Below are 25,983 nucleotides of genomic sequence, written 5' to 3' on the forward strand. Positions count from 1 at the left end.
CAGCAGAGTAGGGAATACTCATTTTCAAAACTCAGGTTCTTAGTAAGAAGAAAAAAAAAATTACCACTAGTTTATTTGGGTATTTCCAGCCTGGCTACAGGGACTTTTTGCCACTAAGGTAAAAAAATCCTGCCACCTACATTCTTAAGAAGATCATGGTGATGCAAAGATTAAGTTTCTAAAGTTACAACATATGGAAGTGGAGAAATAGAGGATTCCATTTCTTCTTTTATTATGCAAATAAAGCGTTCTAAATATTAATCCAGGACTTTATTCGTACCATAAACGGAAAATTTACCCTAGATAGAAAAACCACATTAAAAATGATCCAGCAGATCTTGGGCTGCCTGTAATATCTCAAACCTTGGACCCCTGAAGAGAACAAGGCCAGAGCATCTTACTAACAGGTCTGTGAAATACCTCACTGTTCTGCAAGAACAGATTCCCACAATTTCTAAGTTTTGCGAAATGCAAACTTCATACCTGATTTAAACAAAATAGATAGAAAAGCAGGCCACCAGCAAAAAACTTGTCTGACCAATAATCAGTCTGAGACAGGTGCTATAATCAGAAACAGATTATGTACATACCAGTTACGTCATGAAGTGCTCACAACCTTAATGTAGGTTAAACAGCAGCTTCTGGATGTACTTAAGATCCCAGAATAGAAGCATATGAAAAAAGAAAGTGATTTTTAGTTTCTAATAAAGTTTAAAATATTACAAACTTTTAGCTTTTATTGAAAATTAAATATATTAGCAAAAGCAAGATTTAAGAAATATTTTACAAATGATTTACATACAAGAAAGCCAGTATCAGACATATTCACAAATATGCAAACTTTAATTACAAAAAGTACCTATTGGCAGCATGATGCTAACCTTGCCACTGCAGTGTGCTGTACTATTGATATGAATAAGGCATAGAACTCACATTTGCACCAACTTAAAAAGTTCAAATAAAAACTTTAAGCTTTTGAATCTTGGATGCACAACCCCCAACAGACACACGCACGCACACTCTTAAGATTTCTTCTTCTAAGCTCTACAAACTAAGTGTGTGCTCTGGAAGAACTGCCAGCCTGAAAAGTCCAGTAGAAATGTAACTGGTACTAGCATTTAGATTTCAGTTTCCTCTTCAACATGTACAGGCCTAAGTATGTAAACCATATTCACAGTTTAAGTATTTTTAGACAGAAGTACCTTTTTTTTTTGCATTTGTTCCTTAAAATAGGCTCCCAGTTCAGCATACAGTTCATAATGTCACCTATTTTGTGATGCATACAATTACAAGAAACTTAAAAATCTGTGCCTCATTCATGGTCAAGATAATTCAACAAGAGTAGTAATATCCAACTGTAACATTCAATACTATATTTCAAATATTTGTGCAAACAGCAAAAGAACAGTTGTACGAGGCAAACATTTGCAAAACCTTTAATACCTCCTCAGTGCTGTAAACTTGGACTGTCAGCCTTAAGTCCTGCACTTCCACAGCTTAAAAAAGTCAGTTGCTAAAATGATCAAGTCTCAAAAAGGTTCTCTTCTACATAGTGCAAATTTTAATGTAGGTGTGAAAAACATATCTAGCTGGATTGACTTTGTGCAATCGTCAGTGGTCTTCTCTCATAGTTGAAGAAAGTGTGCATTCAAAGAACCACGTGGTTCAGGAAGTGGAGAGGGTGGAGAGGAGAGAAAAAACAGTTCCATTACACTTCTCAAACCAGTACTAGATGTGCAAAGGCAGCAAAAATTCCAGCTGCTACTACAACCAGAACAGAGTAACTTTTCAGGAAGACCCAGGCGGTTAGTCACTTGGACTGGTCTCTAGAAAAATATGTGAGTATATGTTGGATTTTTATCAGACGGTCTTTTAAAGACATCATGGAGAGAACTGACAGCTGGTATCTGGGGTCTACTGGGAGAACAGCTAGAAGCCACCAACACCAAGCAGGACCATTGGGCATTGCCTAAAAATAAAAGATAAGTTGGTTACCCATGACCAATGTTGTATAGTTGACTACCATGAAAACATCAAAAGATAAAGTCATCAATGACCAAGACTACTTTAAAGTTTGATACTAACTACAGAATTCCAGATCCGTGAGACAAGAAGAGTGCTCAAGGGGTCTCTTCTGATCCCTCCCCAACTGAGAAGTCAAACAAAGTATGCTTAAACTAGGCTGGATAAAGCAATTATTTTTAATATAACATAGGAAGTAGAAGCTCACAGCTTCCTTGGGAAAAGATGGTTAGGTATAAGACAGTCACCTAATAACAAACTTCTCTGATAAAAATTAAACCCAATACCTGTCATGCTATTCTTAAGGTTTGAATATTTACGAAGCCTAATATTTTCATTAAAATTATCTTTATTTGATCACCTCCCAATTCCACTCCCTTTTTCATTAGCTCCTACTCAGAGCAGCACTACTTAATCACTTTCTTCTAAGCTGTTAAAACATACTCTGTAATTTTTTCCTGTACTTTATTTAATTACCAACATGAAGCATTAGATGTCAGGCCATGAACTGGACATAATACTCCTCAGCAGAGATCTTATCACTGCAGAAAAGATTAATCACCTCAAATGATTTGCAAAAATATTACTAATAGTGGTACACTCCAAGATGATATTTCCTCACTTTCAGCTGTATCACACAGCTTTGATTTGTGTCCTATTATAAATCTCAGGTACACACCCACAGTATTGCTGCCCTATCAGTTTTGTACATATATTCCTCTTTCCTAGTATGTTGTTTCCAATCTATTTTTTTATTTAATTGTTCTAAAATCATTTCTGAATTCATGGACTGGCCTCTAGAGCATCTACAGTCCTCCCAGACTGGTTAATATAGCCTCATAAAAGTATACAGCAGATGGGTGAGGGACAAGCTCCCATAAGATCCCAATCCACATGTAATTCTGCTTTGAAAGCCAAATTTTACGTGTTTTTAATTACTTTTCTACAGCCTCCAGTCTCTCAGGATGTCAACAAACCTTCGGTAATTGTTGCATTATAACCATTAAAATAGACTGCTACAGCTAGTTTCTTAAGAAACATTTGTCAAATCCTAGCAGCTGCAGAAGTTTATGGTACTAGCTTAGAAAGGAGGAAAGTGTTATTTGTGATTAACTCTTTGCCTGCATATGGCAGTTTCAGTTTCTTCCCTGACTTTCATAGGGAAGAAAATTCACGGTTTTTTTTTACTTTAAGTTCTAACAGCTTTACACAAACAGTTTAAATGTTACTAGAGTTTAAAGTGCTTTCAGTTTACTAGTTTTACTTCTATCTCCACTGCAGCATATCATCTTTTCCTGCAAAAACTGACGACCAGTGACAGAATTGCTTTTTGTTGCTCATCATAAGAGAAACGAGGTGCAAGCCTTATTGCCTTTGAAGCTGGGAAAAAAGTGGTGGGGTTTTTTTTTTTTAATGCTTAGCAGTTGTTAACAGGCTTTTTATTTCTAGAAATAAGCACCTAATAATTGATATTATTTGAGTCTCACCTGTATATTTTCCTCCCTGTCAGGCATTGGCCCAAAGTGCTGAAGAATCTGAGTGCGAAATTTGTTCCTTAAGTTTTGGAACCAACTGCAGGCCTGATTGTAAACAAAATTGTGAAGCTCTGTCAATTTCTTTAGTTCTTCTTCATTAGCAACCTATAGGAGGAAAGTTATGAAAATATGATTAGTGATAAAGAAACAAGGTGTTTAAACTAACATCAAAAAAACATTCAATATCAACTATTTTTAGATACATTTCTTGCTTTCTCCTAAACCTTGATTACTAATGACTGAATAGTAAAGAAATCGTGCAATATTTTTAAAGTTACAGCTTCAAACTACTGTTTAAACAAAAAAAAACTATAGTATTTCTTAGTTGCCTTATAATAAAAAGTTATGCTAGCTGCCACTTATTCCATGTGCTGGCACTGAATCTTCCAGCGGTCTAGGGACTGAAAAATTTGAAACAGAGCTCTTAAGAACAAATGAAGCAAAAATCTTCATATATTAATACTACTAAATATTTAGACAGCATTCTGGATACCTTAACATCTTCCAAATATTCAATGTCTGCAGTGCAATAACCATCTTTCATCCCTCTCCGTAAAACTCTAAATCTCTTTCCACCAACTGTATCAACAACAGACCGTCCATCAGGTAGAAAATGAACATTCCTTATTTGCAGCATGCAACCATAATCTGCAAAACTACAAAAGAGACCTTGTAAGTAATTCAGTTACACACTTCTGAAAGGACACTTTTTTAATTAAAAAAGACATAAGAAATTAGAAGCTTAGATTTAGAATGTGAACCTACCCATTTTGAGAATCACTTATGCACATCCCGAACTGTTTAGTTCCAGTTTCCATACTCCTGCGAATCATGAGTCGGTATCTTGGCTCAAATACATGTAGAGGGCAAGGCACAGTAGGATATGCCATAGTGCAAACAAACATGGGAACATTCTTGGTCAAGCTTCAAGAGAACATCAAATGAAATAAGTGGCTTCAAAATCTAAACACTGAGCTATGCCAAGATAAAACATTTTTTTCAGTATGTTTGCTATGTGTGAGGTCATAAAGCATGGGTAGTAACTTTGAAAGTTTAAGCACTTCGTAGAAACTTTCATAAACACTAAAACCACGTAACAGTGACACAATACCTATGTACTGATTTGTATACACACTGGACAGTAAGGCTCATAGTTATCTAGCTACTGAGTAGAGTACCTAGTCAGTGAATGAAGGGCTCAGTTTTGGGGACAGGAGTGCTGGGTACTTGTTTCCTTTTTGTTTTGAGCCATACAAGCCATTATGCTCTCAGAAACATAGTATTCCTGGAACTAAAAAGATGTTGCAGTAACTACACAGTAGCTACAGTCACCATTTAGACTATTCTCCAGGAGGGACTCCAGATCACAAATGCAAGGAGGGTATACTCTGTACCGTGCAATATGTTTCAGCAGATGTAATTGAAAAACAAAATATTTTTTCATGGTATTTTATCAGGTATGTATAGTTGATAGGTGATACAAACAAGTTATTATTAAAACATTATCAGGGATTTAATGTTAATACCTTTCAGACTGTAAGAAATAATTCTACTCAATGGATTCTGTTATGTAAGTTGCATGAGCTGCAGTTTTAAATAGTTTTTCAACATTCCTATCTACAATACATAATGCTTTATGTATCTGAAGAACTCTCCCTCGTGAGATAAATACCACAATTACAAAAAAATCCCAACTATTTCTTTTGATCACATCTCTCTTCATGAATTGGTTTGCAAGAAATTCAAGTCTCTAAGACTCTGCAGTCAGTTGAAGAGGACAATTCCACGAACAGCAAAGCTAAAACCGAAGCTCCATGACAGTGCATGCAAAAAGAGGAATGGAAGGGAAAACATATTTCACAGAATCATTAAATGGTCTGAGTTGGAAGTGACCTTAAAGATCATCTAGTTCCAACCCCTCTGCCATGGGCAGGGACACCTTCCACTACAACAGGTCGCTCAGAGCTCCATCCTATCTGGCCCAACCCAACCTAACGGCCTTCTATGGAGTGACTACATCAGTGGACAAGGGAAAGGCTACAGCTGTCATTTATCTGGACTTCCTGTAAAGCTTTTGACATGGTCCCCCACAACATCTGTCTCTCCAAACTGGAGAGAGATGGAATTGATGGGTGCACTGTTAGATGGGTAAGAAAGTGGTTGGAACGGTTGCATCAAGAGGATAGTGGCCAATGGCTGAGTCCCAGGGGATATCAGTGACAAGTGGTGGCTCTCAGGCATCCATATGGGGAGCTGCACTGTTTCATATCTTCATAAATGACACAGATGAAGGGATTGAGTGCACCCTCAGCAAATCTGCTGATGACACCAAGCTGAGTGGTGTGGTTGACAGATCTGAAGGATGGGATGCCACCCAGAAGGACCTGGACAAGCTTCATACTCCTTCTTGCATCCATAATATACCATTATTAATAACCACAAAAATAAGAAAATATTTCTATAAAGGATTTCCATACTAATTTCTCAAGTTTCTCAAGACAGTAAGCTTACTTGGAGTGTTCAGCAGTTTCTTCAGCATGAATTCTTTTTCTCTCATATAATTCATCAGACAAATATTTCATTATTAATTCCTCCAGCAGTTCTGTGATACTGTATTTTCTGCTTGCAAGGTACTGTAAGCAATTTCAAAAAACACATTAATATTTCTTTTCAAATATATTAAAAAAAATTTCAGAAAATGCAGCTTTTATTTAAAAATATGACCTATGACGTGTCTTAAAACCCATGAAAACTTATAGCTCTTATGCTTCACTGCTTAACACCTAAGGATACTCCAATATTTGAAAATTAGATTCTCTTCGTGAGTTCTTAGTGTCTGACACATTTAGTGTCTAACTTGATTTGTAGTTCTGTGCTTACCAGAGACAGAACTGTTTTCCTAGGATATACAGACATACAAACAAGGGAAGTGTACAGAAATCACAGAGAGGTTTAACCGAATACTTACCAAAGTTTATGAATACTCAGGATTTAATTACACCAGTAGATGGTCACAGAAACATAAAACCCCTAAGACCCTGAGGCAAATCTAATCAACTTGTATTGAAAAAATTTGTCCCAAGTTTTTCCATTCTAGCAGCAACCCAAAAGCCAAGCAAAACCAAGTTACTGGGTTCAAGTGAAGCAGCCTTTAAAATTATACAATATTTGTATTTGTAAGCTTTACTGAGAAACAATACCTCTTTCAAGCTCTCCTTACAGAGTGGACACTGTGGAGCATGATCTAAACATCGTTCCAAACAACCTTTGCAAAAAGTATGTCCACAAGGGGTTGTCACTGGCTCAAAGAATAGCCTGAAACAAAATTATTAGAAGTTAGATCCTATGGCCAGCATGTCTTTTGCTAAAAGAGTCAATGATTAACCTCTTTAAAAGACTAGGTATACTACAATAAAATAGAGAAAAATTAATTCCATGTCTCCTTATTCTACTTTTTCCTCTATACTGCAGTTTGTTTCCATTTACTTCACCACTCATTTTTTTGTTTTCTGATGAATCTGGACACATTCCAGCACTTTAAGTACCTAAACATTTATCCCAAAACACAGTTTTTGGTCTCGCTAGAGATTCAGAAGACACAAAATGGAGTGATTCTTTGAGAAGCTAAGTTGTTTTACATAGCAGTATTACATACTAGTAACATAACTATGGATAGTTTAGTATACACCGTATGTTTTACAGCATTTATTCTGAAAAGCAAGACAATTCAATAAGAGATTTCAAATACAACATTTAAGTAAACTAACATTATAAAGCATCCACATCTCCCAGACAAATACAAGGTTCACAGGCAATACTTCTGAGAATTAGTCTTTCCAAAATAATATTTTTATTGACTCAAAAACCCCCTAACATTTAACAACAAAAGACCCTGTACTTTTACAGTTACCAGTTAACAATGCCAAGTTTAATGTAGAAGGCAACTTGATTAAAATAGTCCTATAGTATATAGTGCTGTAGCAGGTAACATTTAAATAAACAATTTCACGGATAGAGAAAAGGTACAATTATTGACTGATAGCAGAATTCATAACAACCTACAGTTCATACACGTAACAGATACGTGCCAAGCATCTGTAACAGAAATACTGCATCAAGGACAAAATCTTACCTCATACATAGAGAACACTCAAAATCTGATACATCAATCAAATCCCCTGGAATTGTTCTAAAGGCCAGTGTCACATCCCTTTTTGTACTTTCTAAAGAAAAGCAAGACAAAATACTCCTTGAAAGAAAGGCACAAGGCAGTAAATACTTTAAATGTCAAAGTAAGTGACTGTTTACCTCCTTGCTTTTTGTGTTTGTTTCTTCCATCTTCACATACAACTGTATCCTGTTCTGAAAAGGAAAGCTTTCTTTTTAACAAAGCACTTTTTCCTTGGCCAGAGAGAAGGGGTTCAGAAGACACTCTCTTTAAGCCATCGTCCTTGGCAAGGTCTTTTGTTGAATTAAGAGCATGGGCAGACTGTGCACGATTTAAGCCTCCACTGACAGGCTTCAGTACATCTGATCCTCCTGAACTCTGTAATAGTGAGATGAACTGAACTGTATTTTAAGAGTAACACAAATCTAGGTATGTAAGAAGCGACCACGCAAAGATATATAAGCCAAACTGATACCCACAGTTAATTCATTAGTTAACAAGAGAAACTTGTAAGTCAAGACAGTACTCAAATTGGCTTAGCATTACCAATTTAACAATCTTCATCTGCTTCAAAGAGAAGAAAAATTGTATTTCTCTTTATTTTGAAGTCTCTAATATCAAACTTAAGTACTACTTTATTACTTGTTCCAGCTCACTAGAATGAGGAGTTTTAACACTACAAATGAAAATATATTCCTCCCAAATCATGATTCTTTTCCTCCAATTCAATCACAGAAAGTCAGTATTTACACTGGAAAGTAAGACAAATCAGGGTATCAGCACATCCAATGTTTGCATATCGGTCAACAACAAAAGTTATCCTAGAATTTTTGTTACCTGCTGAGGACAGTTTTGTAAGTTGCAGTAAGATGCAGTCACCTCAGAACCAAGCAGAAAAGGTTTATTTCGAATATGGACTGAATTCCAAGCAGATTCCTTCAAACTCTCACCTAGCTTCTCTGGTGACAAAACATCACACAATGTCTAGAAAAAATAGCTAAATGTCAATAATAAAGAAAAATAATCTAGACATACCTTTGTTATAAAACTACATATCAAAAGTAAGAAGTAAATCTCTATGAAGTTATCCTCATAAACAGATCTTTATTTAAGCAGTAACTGAGAAAGCAGAGTTGAAAACAAGCAGAAACCTACATACCTACACTGATAAAAAGAAATTTACCTAGAAGTCTTTTCTACTACAAGCTAGTGAGCTCTTCGAACAGAGTTATACATTATCAATTCAGTATTATGCATTTTTTTCATTATAATTTTTTTTTTATCATAGAAAACCTGTTGTGCTCTGGGCACAAAAGATTTTGACTTAGAAAATTTAACACGCTGCCTGCTTTGCAGTTTTCTAGATATTCATATAGTAACTTCAAAAGCATATGTACTTTTAAACATGTATTTAAAATGCGTACACTGGGAACATCTCTTCAGTGTAGTATGATTTAAGATATATCTTAAAAGTAATCTGCCATCCAAACTGTCTCTGCATGTAATGAACATTTTAGATGCTCAAAGTCTACCACAATGGGAGTTTTATAAAGGAATCAAACCAGAGGTAGGAATCCAATATCATGAATACCTTTTCTACTTCTAGCTTGGCTGGAAGAAAGTCCTCATCAAGGGCTAAGCACTGTAGAAACAGCTGTAAGGCATCACCTACAAAGCCAGAGTCTTGCAGCACTTTTCCTTTCCGGAAGTAGACCTGAGAAACAGATACCACGAAGACATTTCTAGAGAGTATGTTGAACTGCAGTACTGATCTTACAGGCACTGCAACAGTTAGAATTAGAACCTGCCGCGACAAAAAGAATGTAGCTCTTCAACAGTGCACAGTGTGGATAGTCCATATGCCCTGTCTGACATACATATGCTAGTGTTTGAAAAGAGTCATGGAATAGCCTGGTGTTAGTCTGCTTCCAGTTAATTTGATTTGGCTTATACAAAAGGGTTAAAAACCTGACTAGTGCTTAACGCACAAAAGGCCTTAGCTTCCCTCTTCTGGGACCCTCTGGAGAGGGAGAAGGGGGACAAGAAATGCAAATTATTACATAACGTCACATAACAGCTCACAAGATACCCTTTTTTGCCTCTCTTTCATTAAAAGCCTTATGGTTCCAGCATGCAGGAAAAGATGGACTACAAATAAAACAACCCACACAACTGTGCATCCCTTACGTTCATCTCAATCTACATTCTTAACACAAAACATTCTTAACACAAAACAATGCATTTTTGGAGTTGCTTCCTCCAACTATAGTTTATGCTTGAGCACTAGTTAGCAACAGGAAAAAAAAATCTGTATATTATTTGGTCTGAAAAAAAAGGTAGAAGAAAAACTACTGAATTTTGCTAAACTTAGTTGTAACTAGATGATGTTGGGACTAAGAACTTAGTTTTGGAAAGTTGCACTGGCAGTAATATAAATAGTTAGATAAAACAAACAGTAATCTAATAAAAGTTAGTTAAAACAACAATATTTATCTGTATAGGAGAATTTGGATAATGGGTCAGAAACTAAACTTCAAAAACAAACAAACAAACAAAAACTCCAACCAAACAACAAACAAACAAACCCCAGAGTGCAGTTTCTACAGGATGAATGACAGTATGAACAGTAGCATCTGTTCAACAAGACTGCGAGATGAGGGCATGCATCCTCTTTGATGGATTTGGGCAGTTTCAATTAAGATGTATTCTGAAGAAGGGAAGCATGCTAATCCTCCTCTTACAGTTAATTTTTCTTCAGAGATAAGGATTGTTATAGGAATCCATCCATCAAACCAAGCTCAGTTTAACAAAGTGAGGCTTCTTTCCAAACATACAGAAAAAAGTAGACAATGCTACCAAGACTGAGACATGAAAAGCAGGAGGGCTTTATGAATTTGCAGTAGCAACTGAACTGCTGAACACAGGACAAACCAAGACAGCAGCAATGTCCCCTCATGTGGCAAGATATTGCTGCTCCTGCTGCGCTCAGTTTAGACAGTGCTACAATATGCAACATCATAAGGGTTCTGAAGACCACTGACTCCCCAGCTGCCTGGACTAGTTGCAAAGCTCAGTGCCCACTGAGATTCTTTGGGCTTTTTGAAGAAAAACTTCCAAGAAAAGTATCCTTCTGTTAACAAAAATTAACAAATAAACAAAACAAGCCCCAAACCCCAGCTGTTACTGATTTCATCGCCATAAACCATCCCAACTCTGAGTATATTTATCAACCAGCCCTAACCTGCCATACTCATCAGAAACTCGTCTCATACAAGTTAACTATTTTCAATGTGCCTTTTAGCATTTTGCACGTCTCACAAAATAATGTTTAAAGAAGCTGACACAGGTTTTTAAACAATTCAAGTATAATTTAGAATTTATTAATTTTATAGACAAACACAGTATTGGAAAATGATGCGCTCATACCAACTTACCTCTGGCCAATTTGGCATTTTAGAAATAACAAAATTTAGCTCTTCTATGGCTGTTTTATATTCTTGGAGGCCAACATATGACTCAGCTCTGTAAATCCTAAGCATCAAGTCACTGGAATCTGAAGACAGAAATTAGGTAACATTTTTTAAAAATCAGAAATTTGTAATTAGATTTGCTTTCATAGTGATATCACATAATTACAATTTTTGTACAATACTTCCAAAATAACTGGAGTACATTCTCCCCTAACCCCTAGTGTTTGGGTAATAGAAGTGGCAGTAATTCCAGGTTCACGTCTTCTAAGCTAAGGATCAAATTTTGGATCTTCTAATGCATATTGCAGCAACAAGGAAATATATTTTCAAATATCAGAAAGGCTGACAAAGTACTGCTCTGCACTACTGTGACAACAAAAACTGCAGACCAAGTCAACTTTACCTTTACAGTACATCTAATCAAAACCATAGGAATCTGGGAATTCAGCACATTTGTATTAAAAGCCTAAGCATTACACAGTTTGCTTTCAAATGCCCAAGTTTTGCTGTAGACTGTAATTTGTTTTTATAATGCCCAATCCCCTCCAACTACGGCTGGAGATACAGATGCCACTTTCCCAGCAGTATCCATTTAGGAAGTACCAGAAGTAGGCTTTGTCACTATGTGACCAAAAGAGATAGCCAATACCAGAAAGCCTTTAACACCAGCTGGCAGCCCTGTTGAAAGGAGCTGCACTAATGGAACTTCTACAATGGGGAAATGGCAAAACGTGTTCAGTATGGACGAGTTCTCATGTCCAACATACAGCATTTTGCACTTTCAGTACAGCAACCTCCAAATGGGAAGCATACCCATCTCCATGCCACTAAAACTACGGTTTTGTAACACAACTAAGTGCAGTTGTTGCTTAGAAAATATGCCACCACACTACTTTGTTATTGACTGTTTTTAAAAATGCACCTGTTTTTCACTGAGTGAGATAAACAAGCCAAACCTTGGTCTACTGTAAACAATACTAAAATCAAATAGTCCTTGAAGTTTGTTTCAACAAGGCTTTCCTGGGAGGCGATCATTTCAATTTGATATTCTATCTTAGCCTATCCTAAATGTCTAGTATAAACTTTCATAAATTTCCAACATTAGCCTGTTTTACATTTAAAAGTCAGCCTGGTAAATGTTCCCATATATTCCACCACATCACTTTGTATTTAGATCCACAATGCTACATGTAAAAATACCTCAATGGAAGAGAAAGGGTTAAGAAAATAATCACAGAAGAATTCACAGCTGAAAATAAAGTGTCTTCTTTAACTGTCTTTGGAGTTGTCAGTTTCCCTTGAAATATAAATATTGCCAAACCTGCTTTGTTTCATTTTTATTTTAGACATAATAAAATGTTTATTTTAACAGAAGTCTGGGAAACTGTCTAACTCAAACACTAATTCTGCAAGTAGAACAACTCTGAGGCCTGGTTTCCTGTGGCTTTGTGTTTTGTGACTGCTATAGCCTAGGAAGGTAAGAGCTCAGATCAAACTCTTCAGAGTTTTATGTGTATTTGGCTCTGGTGTCCAGCAGAGTTAGTATCAAACCAAATTTCTTTCTTCAAAGGTAGCAGTAAGTGCAGGTCTTTGTTCTCTGATAAGCCGCCTATTTGTACGGAATCAGAGGAAACGCATCTTTTTCAGACTTTCAAGTGTAGAACATGACCTGAGGGACTCCAAGCCTTTTTTCCTAGGGGAAGAATGAGGGGTGGTTTGAAGATAAAAATGTGAGTTCAAGTCTACAGCAGGTGGACGTTTTATACACTTCTTTTTCAAAGACAAATGCATGATTCCAACTGAACTGGTACAAAACAAAGACTAAACCAAGGAGTTTAGTTGGAATCTCAACTCGCTGCTGAACATACAAACACTGCCACTGAATGATCAACACATATAACAAACTGGAGCTAAATATTTCCAAGAAAAAAAAGTCAGATGAGTACAAGTCATATTCCTCAGGGCTTGGTATTGGGGCCAGTCCTTTTAATGTCTTCATCAATGATCTGGACAAGGGGATCAACTGCACCCTCAGTCAGCTTGTAGACAACACTAAGTTGGGTGGGAGTGTTGATTTACTGGAGGGCAGAAAGGCTCTGCAGAGAGATTTGGACAGGCTGGATCGATGGGCCAAGGCTACTGGTATGAGGTTCAACCAGGTAAAGTGCTGGGCCCTGCACTTAGACCACAACAACTCCATGCAGAGCTACAGGCTTTGGGAAGAGTGGCTGGAAAGCTGCCCAGTGGAAAAGGACATGGGGGCGCTGGTTGACAGTTGGCTGACTACGAGCCAGCACTGTGCCCAGGTGGCCAAGAAGGCCAATGGCATCCTGGACTGTATCAGAAATAGCGTGGGCAGCAGGTTGTGATCGTTCCCATGTACTCGGCCTTGGTGAGGCCACAGCTTGAAACATGTTCAGTTTTGGGGTCCTCACTGCAAGAAAGGTATTGAGGGTCTGGAGTGTATCCAGTGATGGGCAACAAAGCTGGTGAAGGGTCTGGAGCATAAGTCTTACGAAGAGCGACTGAGTTTAACCTGGAGAAAAGGAGGCTCAGGAGGGACCTTATCGCTCTCTGCAACTATCTCAAAGGAGGGTGTAGCGAGGTGGGGGCTGGCCTGTTTCTTCTCCCAGGTAACACTGACAAAATGAGAGGAAACAGTGTCAAGTAGCACCAAGGGACTTTTAGTTTGGCTATCAGGAAAAATTTCTTCACCAAAAGGGCTGTCAAGCACTGAAACAGGCTGCCCAGGGCAGTGGTGGAGTCACCATCCCTCGAGGGATTTAAAAGACACTCAGATGTGGCACTTTAGGGACATGGTTTAGTGTGGACTTGGCAGTGCTGGGTTAACGCTTGGACTTCATTATCTGAAAGGTCAGTTCTAACAATTTCAACCTAAACAATTCTCTGGTTCTATCTAAATTTATATATCCAATTTTGTAAACATAATTTAATTTTTAGGTTTTGTAACCATGAAAAAAAACATTTCACAATGTTTCAGCATATATTTTAATGTTTGCCACCCAAAGAGAGGATCCAAACTAATTTCAAATCTCTAGACCAAAGACTAAACAGGAGAAACACAACTAGTGCTTGAATTTCAATTTCAGTAACCAAATATATTGTAAATCCCGAAATGCCTCACTTTAGCGTACCTGAAGACAAACGATTTTAATGAAAAGAAGACACTAAGTACTTGTAGGGTAGAACTGTATTACTTGTTATTATTACATTAATAGGAAAGTGTAAAGAGGTGTACACACAAGAACTCACTCAATACGCATTCTTGGTTTTAATATTATTTCCAAAGCATCTGCTCCTGGCTAATGTCAGTATAAACTTAACAACAAATGGACTACCTCTGGTGGATCCTGCCAGCTTTTCATATGGTTCTTAATAATATACCAAATTATTCAAAATAAAAGACATGCACATCACAACCACTATGTAGAAAAACTTTAGGACATAGTATTTATTAACACAGTACTACAGGATCACCCTAACTATCAGGGTTGGAACACACAACCCATAAGAAGAGGCTGAAAGAACTGGGTTTGTTTAGCAGAAAACAATTCCCGAAGGCATCAGGAGAACACAACACCTTTTCAGAATCCAAAATTGGGTTACCTAGAGGACTCTGAAGTGCACAGTGGAAAAACAAAAGAGACAATGGTTATAAACTGAAATAGACTTGAAATAAGGAGAAAAATTTTCACCATGAGGATAATTAACCTCTGAGCAGAGAGGCTGTGGAATCTTCAGCCTGTAGGTTTTCATGATTCAATACAAAAACTCAAAAAACTTAAGCACGCTACTCCAATCTCAGTATTTGTTCTGCTTTGAACAGCAGACTGATTGCTCAACAGACCTCCTGAGGCCCACTCCAGCAGGAACAAGTCTGAGATTCAGACTAAACTCAAGCCCATTAGTTGCGTTTTTCAGGACACTTGATTAAAGGCAAGCAGCACTTGTATTTTAATTCAATATACTTCCTTTAATTAAACTATTTTGTTTCAAACCCTGCAAGGAATATTTTAACCATATGAATATGTTAACATTACTCATGTTTTTCAAAAGTCACTTCTGCACCACGGGAAATAGGTCTCTTTCAAATGTTTCAAGAAATGTAGAAGAGTTATGAAAGATACCTTTTTGAGTAAACTTTTAGCATCAATGCCTTATTTAAGACATCAGATTTATGTTTATTGCAATTTTTTAACTATTTGCATTAAAAAGAAATAGATGAAGCAGCAGTAAGGAAACACTGAAACAGAACATGAACGATTTTAAACATTAACACATTTCTTAAGCCACATCTTTTCAAACTCTAAGTTTTTTCAAGATTCACGTTCTGGAGGAAGATTGAAGGTGTATCAGCAGCTATTAATTTGTTATCTGTTGGTCTGAAATCACCTTCGATTTGTAGTTGTGAGCCCACACCTCTAAATTCACATTTAATGTATGTCTGCACTCCGACTCATGAAGTCCTTTAATATCATTACCAGAGTATATGCAATATTGATAGTTCTCAGGAGGGGAGATACAGGAAAGAATTGTACAACAGATCTTAAACTGAGCTTCTAGCACTTAATTTTAGTACGTGTACTGAATTTAAATAATAAAATTTTGATTAAGCTTCACAGCTGATAACTATTCTTACATTTTAAACCCATTTTAAAGCCAAAATTAAAGATGCAGATTCACATAAAAAGGAATCAAAATTCTTTCCCCACAGTTATCTACATAATATTGCTAAATCCATAAAAGAAATAGTAACAAAAACTGTATAATTAATTGACTCTTTTATTCTTTCAAAGCAATGCTGAAACATGAAGTAGGACCCCTGTAAACATTTGAGATCAATAATGGATTCATCAGTTTTACCCTGAAGGCCACTGAGTGACCTCTACGACTCAATGCTGAACTTCAGGAAAGAAGTCTGCATCTTATAGTTCCAAGATTTAAAACAGATCAGCCACTTTCTCAGGTCACATCCATCCTATATTCTACACTTTAGAAACACCCCGGCAAATAGACTTGGTGGCCAGAAGTGAACCTCTTTAAATCAGGTTGCCAAAAAGCATATAAAATAGATCTTCAATTTAATCTCCCCGATATTAGGAACAGCTTATTCTGGAACTAGATCTAATGTATCTCCCCAGAACAGATTGGAAGGATTAGACTTATGCAAGCTTTTGGGTTTTTTCCCTCCGCTGCAGACAACTGTATAAACGTAATATGCTTAACCTGTAAAAATATTAATTCCTAAATTAACGAACAGGAAAAAAACCGGCTACAAATCAAAATGGAACCCCTCAGGTCACCAGGTGATAAAATTCAGTCGAATAAAAACAACAGAGGAATCTGTCACTGGATCCATCTAGGTGTATCAATCACACAAATTTGACTCCCTCTACAAAGACTAAACTCTGAAAAACTGACGGTATCTCAAATGTCCATGGCACCAGACACATATATTGTGACGGATATAGGATAGCCTAAAAGCATGCCTCTACCTTCCCTCTTTGCACCCTCTTCCAACACTATATAAAACTCCAACCACACCCACCTATGATGTCACTGCCATTACACAACCTGTCCCCCTCCATGCCTGTCTGCTTATGCAACTGGGCCCGGCCTGCTGGGAATTGTCTTGGTGACACTTAAGACTGAAAATAGGTCTCTCTCTCAGGAAACAAGGTTAAATACACCAACTGCATTTCCCTTGACCGCGCACAGCGATTACCAAACACGAAACGAAGCTGAGCCCACAAGCTCCTCTGTAAACAAGTCCCACACAAGCGTGCGGGGGGAGGCACGAAGCAGCGCATGTGGGACGCTCCCCCACACCTCCGGAGTAAGTGCGAGTAAGCGTACTCCAGAGCCAGGCCGGGCGCTCAACCAAGGACCGACCAGCTACGCGTGCCCTCCACTCCGCTCTCCCAATGGAGAGGTTCCTCGAATCCCCTCAAACTCGAGAAAACTTCGGACGTTTTTTACCGGCCCGTTTAGGTCCATGACGGACTGGAAGCAGGTGAGGGAGGGCACACCCACGTATTCCACTACACTCCCAGCCCCCTGAGCCTGCCGTGCCCAGCCACCCGCCCGTCCCGGTCCCGCCGAGGCACGGGCGGAACTTCGCGGCTCCGGCGGGCGGAGGAAGGGAGCGCTCCCCTCCCCTCCAGCCTTACCTGCTCGCAGGGCCTGGCTGGCGGCGCCCAGCGCCTCTCGGAAGCGGCCCTGGGCCAGCAGCTCCTCCAGCCGGCTCCCGGCCCTCGCCCTCTCGCACTCGCCCGGGAACCACTTCTCCGCCAGCCGGTTGAGGACAACGCTGGTGCGCATCGGGGCCGCGGCCGTGCTGGTGCCCCCCGCCGGCAGCAGCCAGTCCCGGCAGCGGCGGCAGCGGGCCCGCAGCTCCCTGCGGAGGCAGCGGCGGCAGTAGGTGTGCCCGCACGGGACGGTCACCGGCTCGCCCAGGAACCTCCCGCAGCCGCAGCAGCGCAGCGGCCCCTCGGCCTCGCGCTCCCTGCCCCGGCCCGGCCCCTGCCGCAGGCGGTAGTTCAGCACCAGGCAGTCCACGAGGGTCCCGAGACGCTGCGCTCCGCCGAGGGGGCCGAGGCACAGCGACGCCAGGGACGCGCCCACCGCTTCCTTCAGGCGGCTCGCGGGCACCAGTCGCGCCAGCAGCAGCTCCCGCTCCCCGTCCGCCGCCTCGCCAGGGCCCCCGCTGCCGCCCGGCTCCGGCGGCAGCTCCGAGCCCACAGCGACGGCGGGAGAGGACGCTGCCATCGGCTGCGCGGCTGCGGCGAGGGGGGTGTGGCGCTCCCGCTCCGGACGCCGGGATCGGCTCCGGGCTGGGCGCGGGCGGGGGGCGGGAGGAGGCGGGAGGAGGTTACAAAACACCGCTCCACGCGCGCGCCGCCAACGGCGCGGGGTCACGTGGGGGGACGGGGCGGGCCCGTCCGGGAACGCCCGTCCAGAGGGTGCCGGTTCCCACGTAACTCCCGCAGCCTGCCCGGCGGCGGGGAGGCAGGGAGTGAGCGCCTTAGCGGGGACGGGGGGAGTTTGCCGGGGAAGAGGGACAGCCCTACGAGCTCCAAGTTGGCTACTGGGAGCGGCTGCTTTGGTGAGGGTCGGGCGTTAGCAGGGCTGTGGGGGAGGCAGGGATACAGGGATAGAGCCGCCGGGGCGGGGAGGGGGGTCTCCAGCGGGGAACGGCGGTGTGTAGCTGCCGTGGTACCGGAGGCATCGCCCGGCGGGTGCCCGCACTCGTCTCGGGCCGCTTAGGCTGGCCCCCTTCCCTTCTGTGTTAGTCTTTTAATGGAGGACACGATAAGATAAAAGTTACGAGGTTAAGGAAAAGCTCTTTGTCCTTAGGGTTTGTGCATTACCCCCTCTGTTCCCAGCCCTCGCAGGTCGGGCTCGGATGCGCTCGCTACCGCGGACCTGTCAGAGCCTGGCCGGGCAGCGAGGCTTGGGCTTTCCGCGAGTGTGGAACGGCAAGTCGAGCTCTTCTGGTGAAGTGCCTCATCTGTTCCGCCTAAAGTAGTCACAGTGGGGAAATGTTTAGGCTTTTCAGGTGTATGTCAGCCTCTAATGAAAGCTTGAAGCCTATTGCATAAGTGCTATGTATTTATAGTTGTTACAATGCTTTTTTTTTTAAGTTAAAAGGCTGTCATAAATCCAGACGTTTCAGATAAATATAGCAGTACCTTTAAATTAATTTATGGCCTTTTGAAAGGAACAAAGCTATATTTGTATTCCATCTATGACAGGCTGTAAGATGATGCTGAATGTTGTTAAGAGAGCTATAGCAAAGATGCCATGACTGGAAATAACCAGACACATCTGGATTTACATCCAGGTGAATTCAACCACTCTAAGCTACATCCTTTGCCTTTACAGTGTCTTTCAAGCTCCTAAAGTAAAAAGATAAAAGATGTCATGGTAATTGAAATATGAGGAGACCGTGCGTATATTTTAAACATGGACAGGAGAGATAGTCTCTTAGAGTAATTAATTAAAAAATGGAGTGAGTTAAGAAATTACACTCTAAGTATTAAAAAGATGTTTATAGTATAAACTTGAATGGTGATGGGATGATGTAAAATGCTTTGAATTATTATAAATGGTTTTAATGGGTTATGGATTCTGGTGTGGACATGCAAGTGTAAGTTGACCCCTCACAAAGTATCAGGGAGATAGCCAGAGAAATTGGACAGAAGTAAAACTCTGAACTGTTAAAGAGAGCAATAGTTTATTTTGCATTTCAGATTAGATTACCTATGGAAATAGAGTAGAAAAATAAAACAGGACAAAGTTCAAGGGCTCATGGGACTGGAATTAGGATAGTCAGGTTGTCCTCTGCAGAAAAAATTTAAAACAATAGAAATGAAAACCTGTTTCCACCATTGCTACTTCCGATGATTCCTATAAAAGTTCATATGTTAGCATTTACACTGATGATTCAAGCAGTTATGAGTATAATGAGCAAAATCAGCTATTTTTCTTAATTTCTAGTGAGCAAAATACACATGGCTTTGCCAGCCTTGAGGTCTTGGAGCAAGAGAGTTGAGGTTTTTCCCATCTTTCTCTTCAAAACTGAAACAGTGAAAGAAGGGATTTGAAGTAGGATGGATGAATAGATGGGAACCTGACATTTTACACAGCTCTAACCAGTCGTAGAGATGTCAGAAATCTGGGAGATTATTTAAGGAGAAATTTGACTATATATTCACCTTGTCCTTATTCTCTAGACATTAATTTTTATCCCTGTTGGAAATGGTACTGATCCTAGTAGGACCTTGGTATTAACCAGTGCTGACATTCTTATATCTTTAAGTAACAGTTGATTCTTCAAGCTTTGGTTTTGGTGTATTATTTTACCTTTGGCATATTTTACTGAAGAAAAAAGCCACCTCAGTTTTCACATCTTTCACTGTGTTACCATCAAATGTGATAGTTATGTAAGAGAGGAAAAAAAGATATGCAACTTTTTACTAGATTAGATAACACACAGCTCCACCACCACTGCATTAAAAATAGCACACACAAAAATCTCCCCTCCCCCCCTTGCAGGGTCAGATGAGTGGTACTTTAAAGCAACAAAACCTTGCGACTGTGCAGTTCACATGGGCCATTCTAAGAAAGATGCCAGGGATTGTATTTTCTCTTCATGCCATAGAGCAGTATGGTGCTGCTGCTTATGGAAGTCTTGGTTGTCCTCATTCGGAAAGTTACCTACAAAGTACTGTGCCTTCAGTGAGGCAGATGTGCATTCCTTTCTTACCCTTTTTGAGCTATTGATTGGATGTTTTCCCAGGCAGTTCCTTGTGTGAGCAGTGTGTGCAACCCAGTTAAACATGAGATGACAATAAATTAGTGATTCAAGTTGTGTTTGACTCTGCTTTAGGTAAATTATATGCAATGATTCTGATTTAAGATCTTCAGAAATCAACAGCAGTATAAACAAAATGCAGCAAACCCAACTCAGGCTAAGAGGATAAGCAGTGGACCTAGAAATTAATACCTGCATACTGAAAATCTGGAGCAGAGCCCCATTTTTACAGTGCCTCAACATATATCCCAAGAAACAGAGCTGGTAAAGGGTCTGGAACATCAGTCTTATGAGGAGCAGCTGAGGGTAGTAGAGTTCATCCCAGAGGCTGGTCTTTCCAAAAAGAAAAGAAATTTAAACAAACAAAACTTATTTAAGACTTTCTTTTTCTTTTGGCAAAGGCAAGAATTTTAGCATTTTTATGACATTTTTTAAATGCAGTGACTTCTGCCACACAAACCCATGTTTTAACTGTCTAAATAAACCACTAAATAGTCAAGTGCTTGTTGGGATTTTCCTTCAGCATGAAATGTGAATTCTGCTTCTTAGCGTAATAATATGGCAGTTGCCAGTGGATGAGGGAAAGGATGTGGATCCAGTCTGCCTAGACTTTAGTAAAGCATTTGATACCATTTCCCACCATTCTTCTGGAGAAACTGGCCGAGAAATGGCTTGAACTGGTGCACTGTTTGCTGGGTTAAAAACAGGCTGGATGGCCAGGCCCAGAGAGTGGTGGTAAATGAAGTTACATCCAGCTGGCAGCCAGTCACTAGCGGTATTCTCCAGAGCTCAGTGCTGGGACAAGTTTGGTTTCATATCTTGATCATTGCTCTGGGGGTTGGGGTTGGTATCTTCTCTCAAGAAACAAGCAATAGGACAAGTGCAGATGGCCTCAAATTGCCCAAAAGGAGGTGTAGAATTGGCTTAAAGGAAAACTTTCTTCACTGAAAGGGTAACCAAGCACTGGAACAGGCTGCCCAGGGCAGTGGTGGAGTCACCGTCTCTGGAGGGATTTAAAAGACATGTAGATGTGACACTGAGGGACATGGTTTAGTGGTGGCCTTGGCAGTGCTGGGTTAACAGTTGGACTTGATCTCAAGGGTCTTTTCCAACCTAAATGATTTTATGGTTTTGTGTTCCCTCTGCTTGGGACCTCAGGTCCCCACCGCTTTGACAAGAGAGACTTAACACAGAAAGAGATGTCAGGGCATGCATCTACCTGCTGCTCCCTCTTTTTGCCTCTGGAAGGCTTCAGCAGGAAGGCACATTGGTTCTGCATATGCCAAATTACAGAAGTATGTCAACCATATCAATCCTGGCACATATTCAGCAAGGCTAAGGAAAGCTTGAGGACATGCTTTGGGACCCAGACACCTCATGCAGTACAGGCCATGTTTCTGGGAGGCATGATCCTCAGTAGATTGCTCCAGTGTGCTGTACAGTGGGCTTTTCTGAACCAGGGGGGGGAACCTCAGGGGAGTGTTGAGATAGGTGCCCCAGAATGGCCTCCCCAGTCCTCTCACTTGCATTAAAGTGGGCAAGTTGTTCATCAGAGACAGGAGCTGCAGGATCTTTCCCACTTGTGCCAGGGACAGAGTTGGCATTTGGTTTGATTGTCAGAGTTTGGAGGGCTAAGTCCTGCCCCGGCAGGTGGAATCCAAGAGGAGAAGAGGGAAGAGGAGTTTTGTCTCTTCCCAGGGACATGTAGCTCTCCTTTTCAAGGCAACTGGGAGTCAGATCACCTGGCCCAGAAAACTTTGCACCTCTCCAGATAAGTCAGAGAAATACATCTACAGCCCTGTTTTCATTTCAGTTATAGTTTTGGGGGGTGTCTGCCTGCTTTGTCAAGAGAGACCTGGGAACTTACTCCCAGGGATGACTTTGTGCTTGGGGTGATGGTGCCCAGAACGTGCTGAGCAGGGCAGGTGGGAATGAGGGCTGGGGCTTGCCAGCAAGGTAATGTGGTTTTGGTGGGATCAGAAATAGTGTGGCCAGCAGGACCAGGGAAGTGATTGTCCCCCTGTACTCAGTACTGGTGAGGCTGCATCTCGAATACTCTGTCCAGTTCCACACAAGGAATTGAGGTGCTGGAGTGTGTCCAGAGAAGAGCTACAGGACTGGGGAAGGAATATAAGTCCTACAAGGAGCAGCTGAGGGTGCTAGAGTTGTTCAGTCTGGAGAAAAGGGGGCTCAGGGTAGAGCTTCTCTCTCTCTACAACTACTTGAAAGGAGGTTGTGGTTAGGTGGGAGTTGGCCTCTTCTCCCAGGCAACTAGTGACAGGACAAGGGGAAATGGCCTCAAGTTGCAGTGGAGGAGATTCAGGTTGGATACCAGGAAGAATTTTTTCACTGAAAGGGACGTTAAGCATTGGAACAGTGTCTTGGTTTGAGACAGTTTGGGAGGGTGCAGACTTTGAACAGAAATCTCCTCCCTCTGATTCAATACCCCTGGTTTCTCCAATATAGACAGAGACCAAATAGGCCCAGATGTAAGTGAAAAAGTAACTCTTTACCAAGAAGAATGTTAATAATGATATTGATAAAACTGGGTTAAGCCAACTGGTGAGGAGAAACTTCCCAAGCTCTGGCCACTGAACCAAATCGAGATGGCACCTGGCCTTCCCCACAAGGAGAAAACACACCTGGCCACTGGACGAGACAAGATGGCTGCCCTTCCATGTGGTTTGCCTCTCTCACACCCAGAAAACCTGACAGGAATGGTTGGAGAGTCAGTGCTGGCAGGAAACAGCAGATACCTAAGTTTTGATACCGGCAGACACTTGCGTGGCGCTGCAGTGAGGCTGCAGTGCTGGTACAGGCAGTCGGAGCAGGGCTGCAGACCCCCCAGGGGACTGGAAGAACCCGCAAGACACCTGTTGGATCCAGAGATGAGACTTGGTTGTCACAATTTCCATGTTTGTTGGTCGAAGTGGTGGTCACAGTCCAGGTCTGTTGAGGCGGTCTGGTAGAAGTCCCAGGTAGTCAGTGAAGTCCTGTGTGGTGAGGAAAGAAAACCAAGTGTTGAGTGAAATCCAAGTGTGGTCTTTTATTGGGATTAGGCTAGGTGGGAGCAATGCCAAGTACCTCCCTTGGCGCAGGGATTTCTACACTGGATGATGTCATACTGGATCAGGGGACATTTCAGGAATCTTTGACACCTTCTAAGGTGGTACAGCTGCCTGTTACATCAGCAGAAGTGAATCCATTATGGCCCATCAGCAGAGATGAGTATCTTCAGGCCATGTGTGTGAATTGTCCCTATGCTTCCCCGGAGAGAAGTTACCACAGCTGAGTCATCTGTGTAAAGACAAAGAAACACTACCCCAGCTAGAAGGATTTGCCTCTCTCCTTAACTTATTCAACACCCAGCTTGTAGTCTGAGGTGGCAGGTGGTCAAATGTTTGAATCATTAATCACTAGCAGTTCAGTCTCTTTAAAGAAGGCAAAACACCAAAAAGCAAAAAAAGGCATTTTTGGAGAAAAGAGAAAAGGTAGATACCAGAATTTTTGTGTAACCCAGGACAAACAGGCTACCCAGGGAAGTGGTGAAATGACCATCCCTGGAGGTATTTAAAAAATGTGTGGAGATGGCACGCATGTTATGGTTTACTGGGCATGGTGGTTTTAAGTCAGAGGTCGGACTTCATCTTGCAGGTCTTTTCCAACCTTTATGATTCTATGAATAAATACAAGGGTAAGATATTTTCTAATTGCTCCAGGGATGCATACTGCTAGTGTTAAAGGGAAAGTTTAAATCCCCATTTCTCCTTTCTACTCCACTGCATTACTTCTGGCCTTTACTCCTTATCATATCTAGAGGGCTTACTAAATTATCTAAGCTTTGAAACATGTCTTAAATGGAATTTCTTCCTTTAAACTTACAGAAATAGTTCTCTTTATGGATCTCAGAGAACTTCAAGGATGTGGGGATGTAAAATGGGGGGACAGCTGAGCGCTAGGGATATCTGAGACAACTCCTGACACATTTCTGGGCAGACATCTGCAAAAATAGGAGCCTCCTTCCCCAGCTCTACTATGGCACTCAAAGAAACCTTTGGATACTGCAAGAATGGGAATACACTGGTTGAGCACATGTTGTGGTCTTGAGGGTCATTTGAGCTGCGCAGGAGACATAGCTGAGTGGTGTCAAAACTGCCCTTTTCTGTTTCTCCTCCCATTTGTATAGCAGATACTGGTCCCCAGCCCTCCTTCCCAGTTAGCAGAATGCTAATTTGCCTGTGGTACTGGGAAGTCTCAGCTCATCTCCAAAAACAACTGTTTTAAGTCTTAACATACCAATGTTATGGACTGACTTTTTTTTCCTCCATCCAGGAACTATTTATTTTGAGATCTATCTGAATGAGATTTCTCTCACTGATGATTATGATCACAATACTTTATTTTAAAAACACAAAGGACAAAGAGGGACCTCTGGGGTTAAAGGTAAAATGTATGAAGGGTGTGAAAGTTTGGAACAGATTTTGTTCAAAGATACAAGAAAATCTCAGCTAGGGGAGGTTTCCAAATGTGACAGAATTGACAGCCGTGACCATCAGATTTTCAAAAATCTGTGACACTGGCTATAGGTCAGCAATCACAGTATTGCTTACAAGAAGGAAGAAAATGGAATTCACCAAGTACGGACCAATTAAGCTGATCTCAATAGTATGTTAGGGATGTAGAACACATTTTCAAGTGAAAAATTAACAAAAGACATGAAGCTAAACGGATTATAGGATAAAATAAAACATGAATTTACCGAACGTAGACTAAGCTAACCTAACTCAGTCTGCATTTGTTCTTGTAACAGAAATTATATTCTGCATACAGGCAGTGCTCAGGCTTTTGTCTCTTTGGACTTAAGTAAAGTAATACAATGAGCCACATGGAAATTTTTTAACGAAACAGTTAAGATGGAGTTGCTAAAAAGTTGTCAGATCTGAAAGATGCTATTAAGAGGCATATGGAAATGGATCATGCGATAGGAAGAGCTTCCTGTGTCTGGAAGCACACTTCATATGCATTTTTTGAGGATCAGCCATGGTACTAATTTTAGTTGATATTTTCATCAGTGACTCTTGCACAAAAGGTAGGAAATGGATCATTTGGTTTGGCAGCAAGTAAGAAAGTGCTGTCAATAAACTGAAGAGAAAAATGTCAGACGGGAAGAAACAGACCTGCTCAATTACTGGGATAATAGTAATTAAAAAAGTGTAGTTGTGCAAGTGCCAAAGCATGTACATCTATTGAAAAAACTTTTTGCTGGATCTTAGAGTTTATTAATGGGAAATGATAGAAGATGAGAAAGAGCTATAAAAAAGCTGATACAATACTACATTTTTTTTTTTTTACTGCTGAGATAAGGAATTATTCATTTTGCTATACATGACTGGTGAACTGTCAGTAAGCACACAACACACGATTCTGGTCAGGTTATTTGTAAACAAACTG

The 25,983-nt window shown here is 40.8% G+C and overlaps 2 protein-coding genes across 6 annotated transcripts in view; one reads left to right on the forward strand and one right to left on the reverse strand.

Annotated features, from left to right (window-relative positions):
- Positions 1-1,227: 1,227 nt before the first annotated feature.
- On the reverse strand, positions 1,228-17,999 carry LONRF1 (LON peptidase N-terminal domain and ring finger 1). Its single transcript, XM_032686966.1, has 12 exons — positions 17,387-17,999; positions 11,160-11,278; positions 9,317-9,439; positions 8,563-8,709; positions 7,866-8,103; positions 7,690-7,780; positions 6,758-6,872; positions 6,069-6,190; positions 4,323-4,481; positions 4,051-4,213; positions 3,510-3,662; positions 1,228-1,969 (listed from the first exon to the last, which is right to left on the reverse strand). The coding sequence occupies exons 1-12, from the start codon at positions 17,982-17,984 to the stop codon at positions 1,811-1,813; spliced, it is 2,187 nt and encodes a 728-aa protein (XP_032542857.1). The 5' UTR covers positions 17,985-17,999; the 3' UTR covers positions 1,228-1,810.
- Positions 18,000-18,143: 144 nt separating this feature from the next.
- Positions 18,144-25,983, forward strand: part of TRMT9B (tRNA methyltransferase 9B (putative)) — a 119,909-nt gene continuing 112,069 nt past the window's right edge. For 4 of the 5 annotated variants that reach the window (XM_032686969.1, XM_032686972.1, XM_032686968.1 and 1 more), the window contains exon 1: positions 18,145-18,321. The gene's annotated coding sequence lies outside the window, so the exon portion shown is untranslated. Of the gene's footprint in view, positions 18,322-25,983 lie in introns of all 5 variants that reach the window. The other variant, XM_032686970.1, reaches the window with a different exon arrangement.

The sequence above is a fragment of the Chiroxiphia lanceolata genome, chromosome 4 (genome assembly GCF_009829145.1).
Source record: "Chiroxiphia lanceolata isolate bChiLan1 chromosome 4, bChiLan1.pri, whole genome shotgun sequence".
Lineage (NCBI taxonomy): Eukaryota > Metazoa > Chordata > Aves > Passeriformes > Pipridae > Chiroxiphia > Chiroxiphia lanceolata.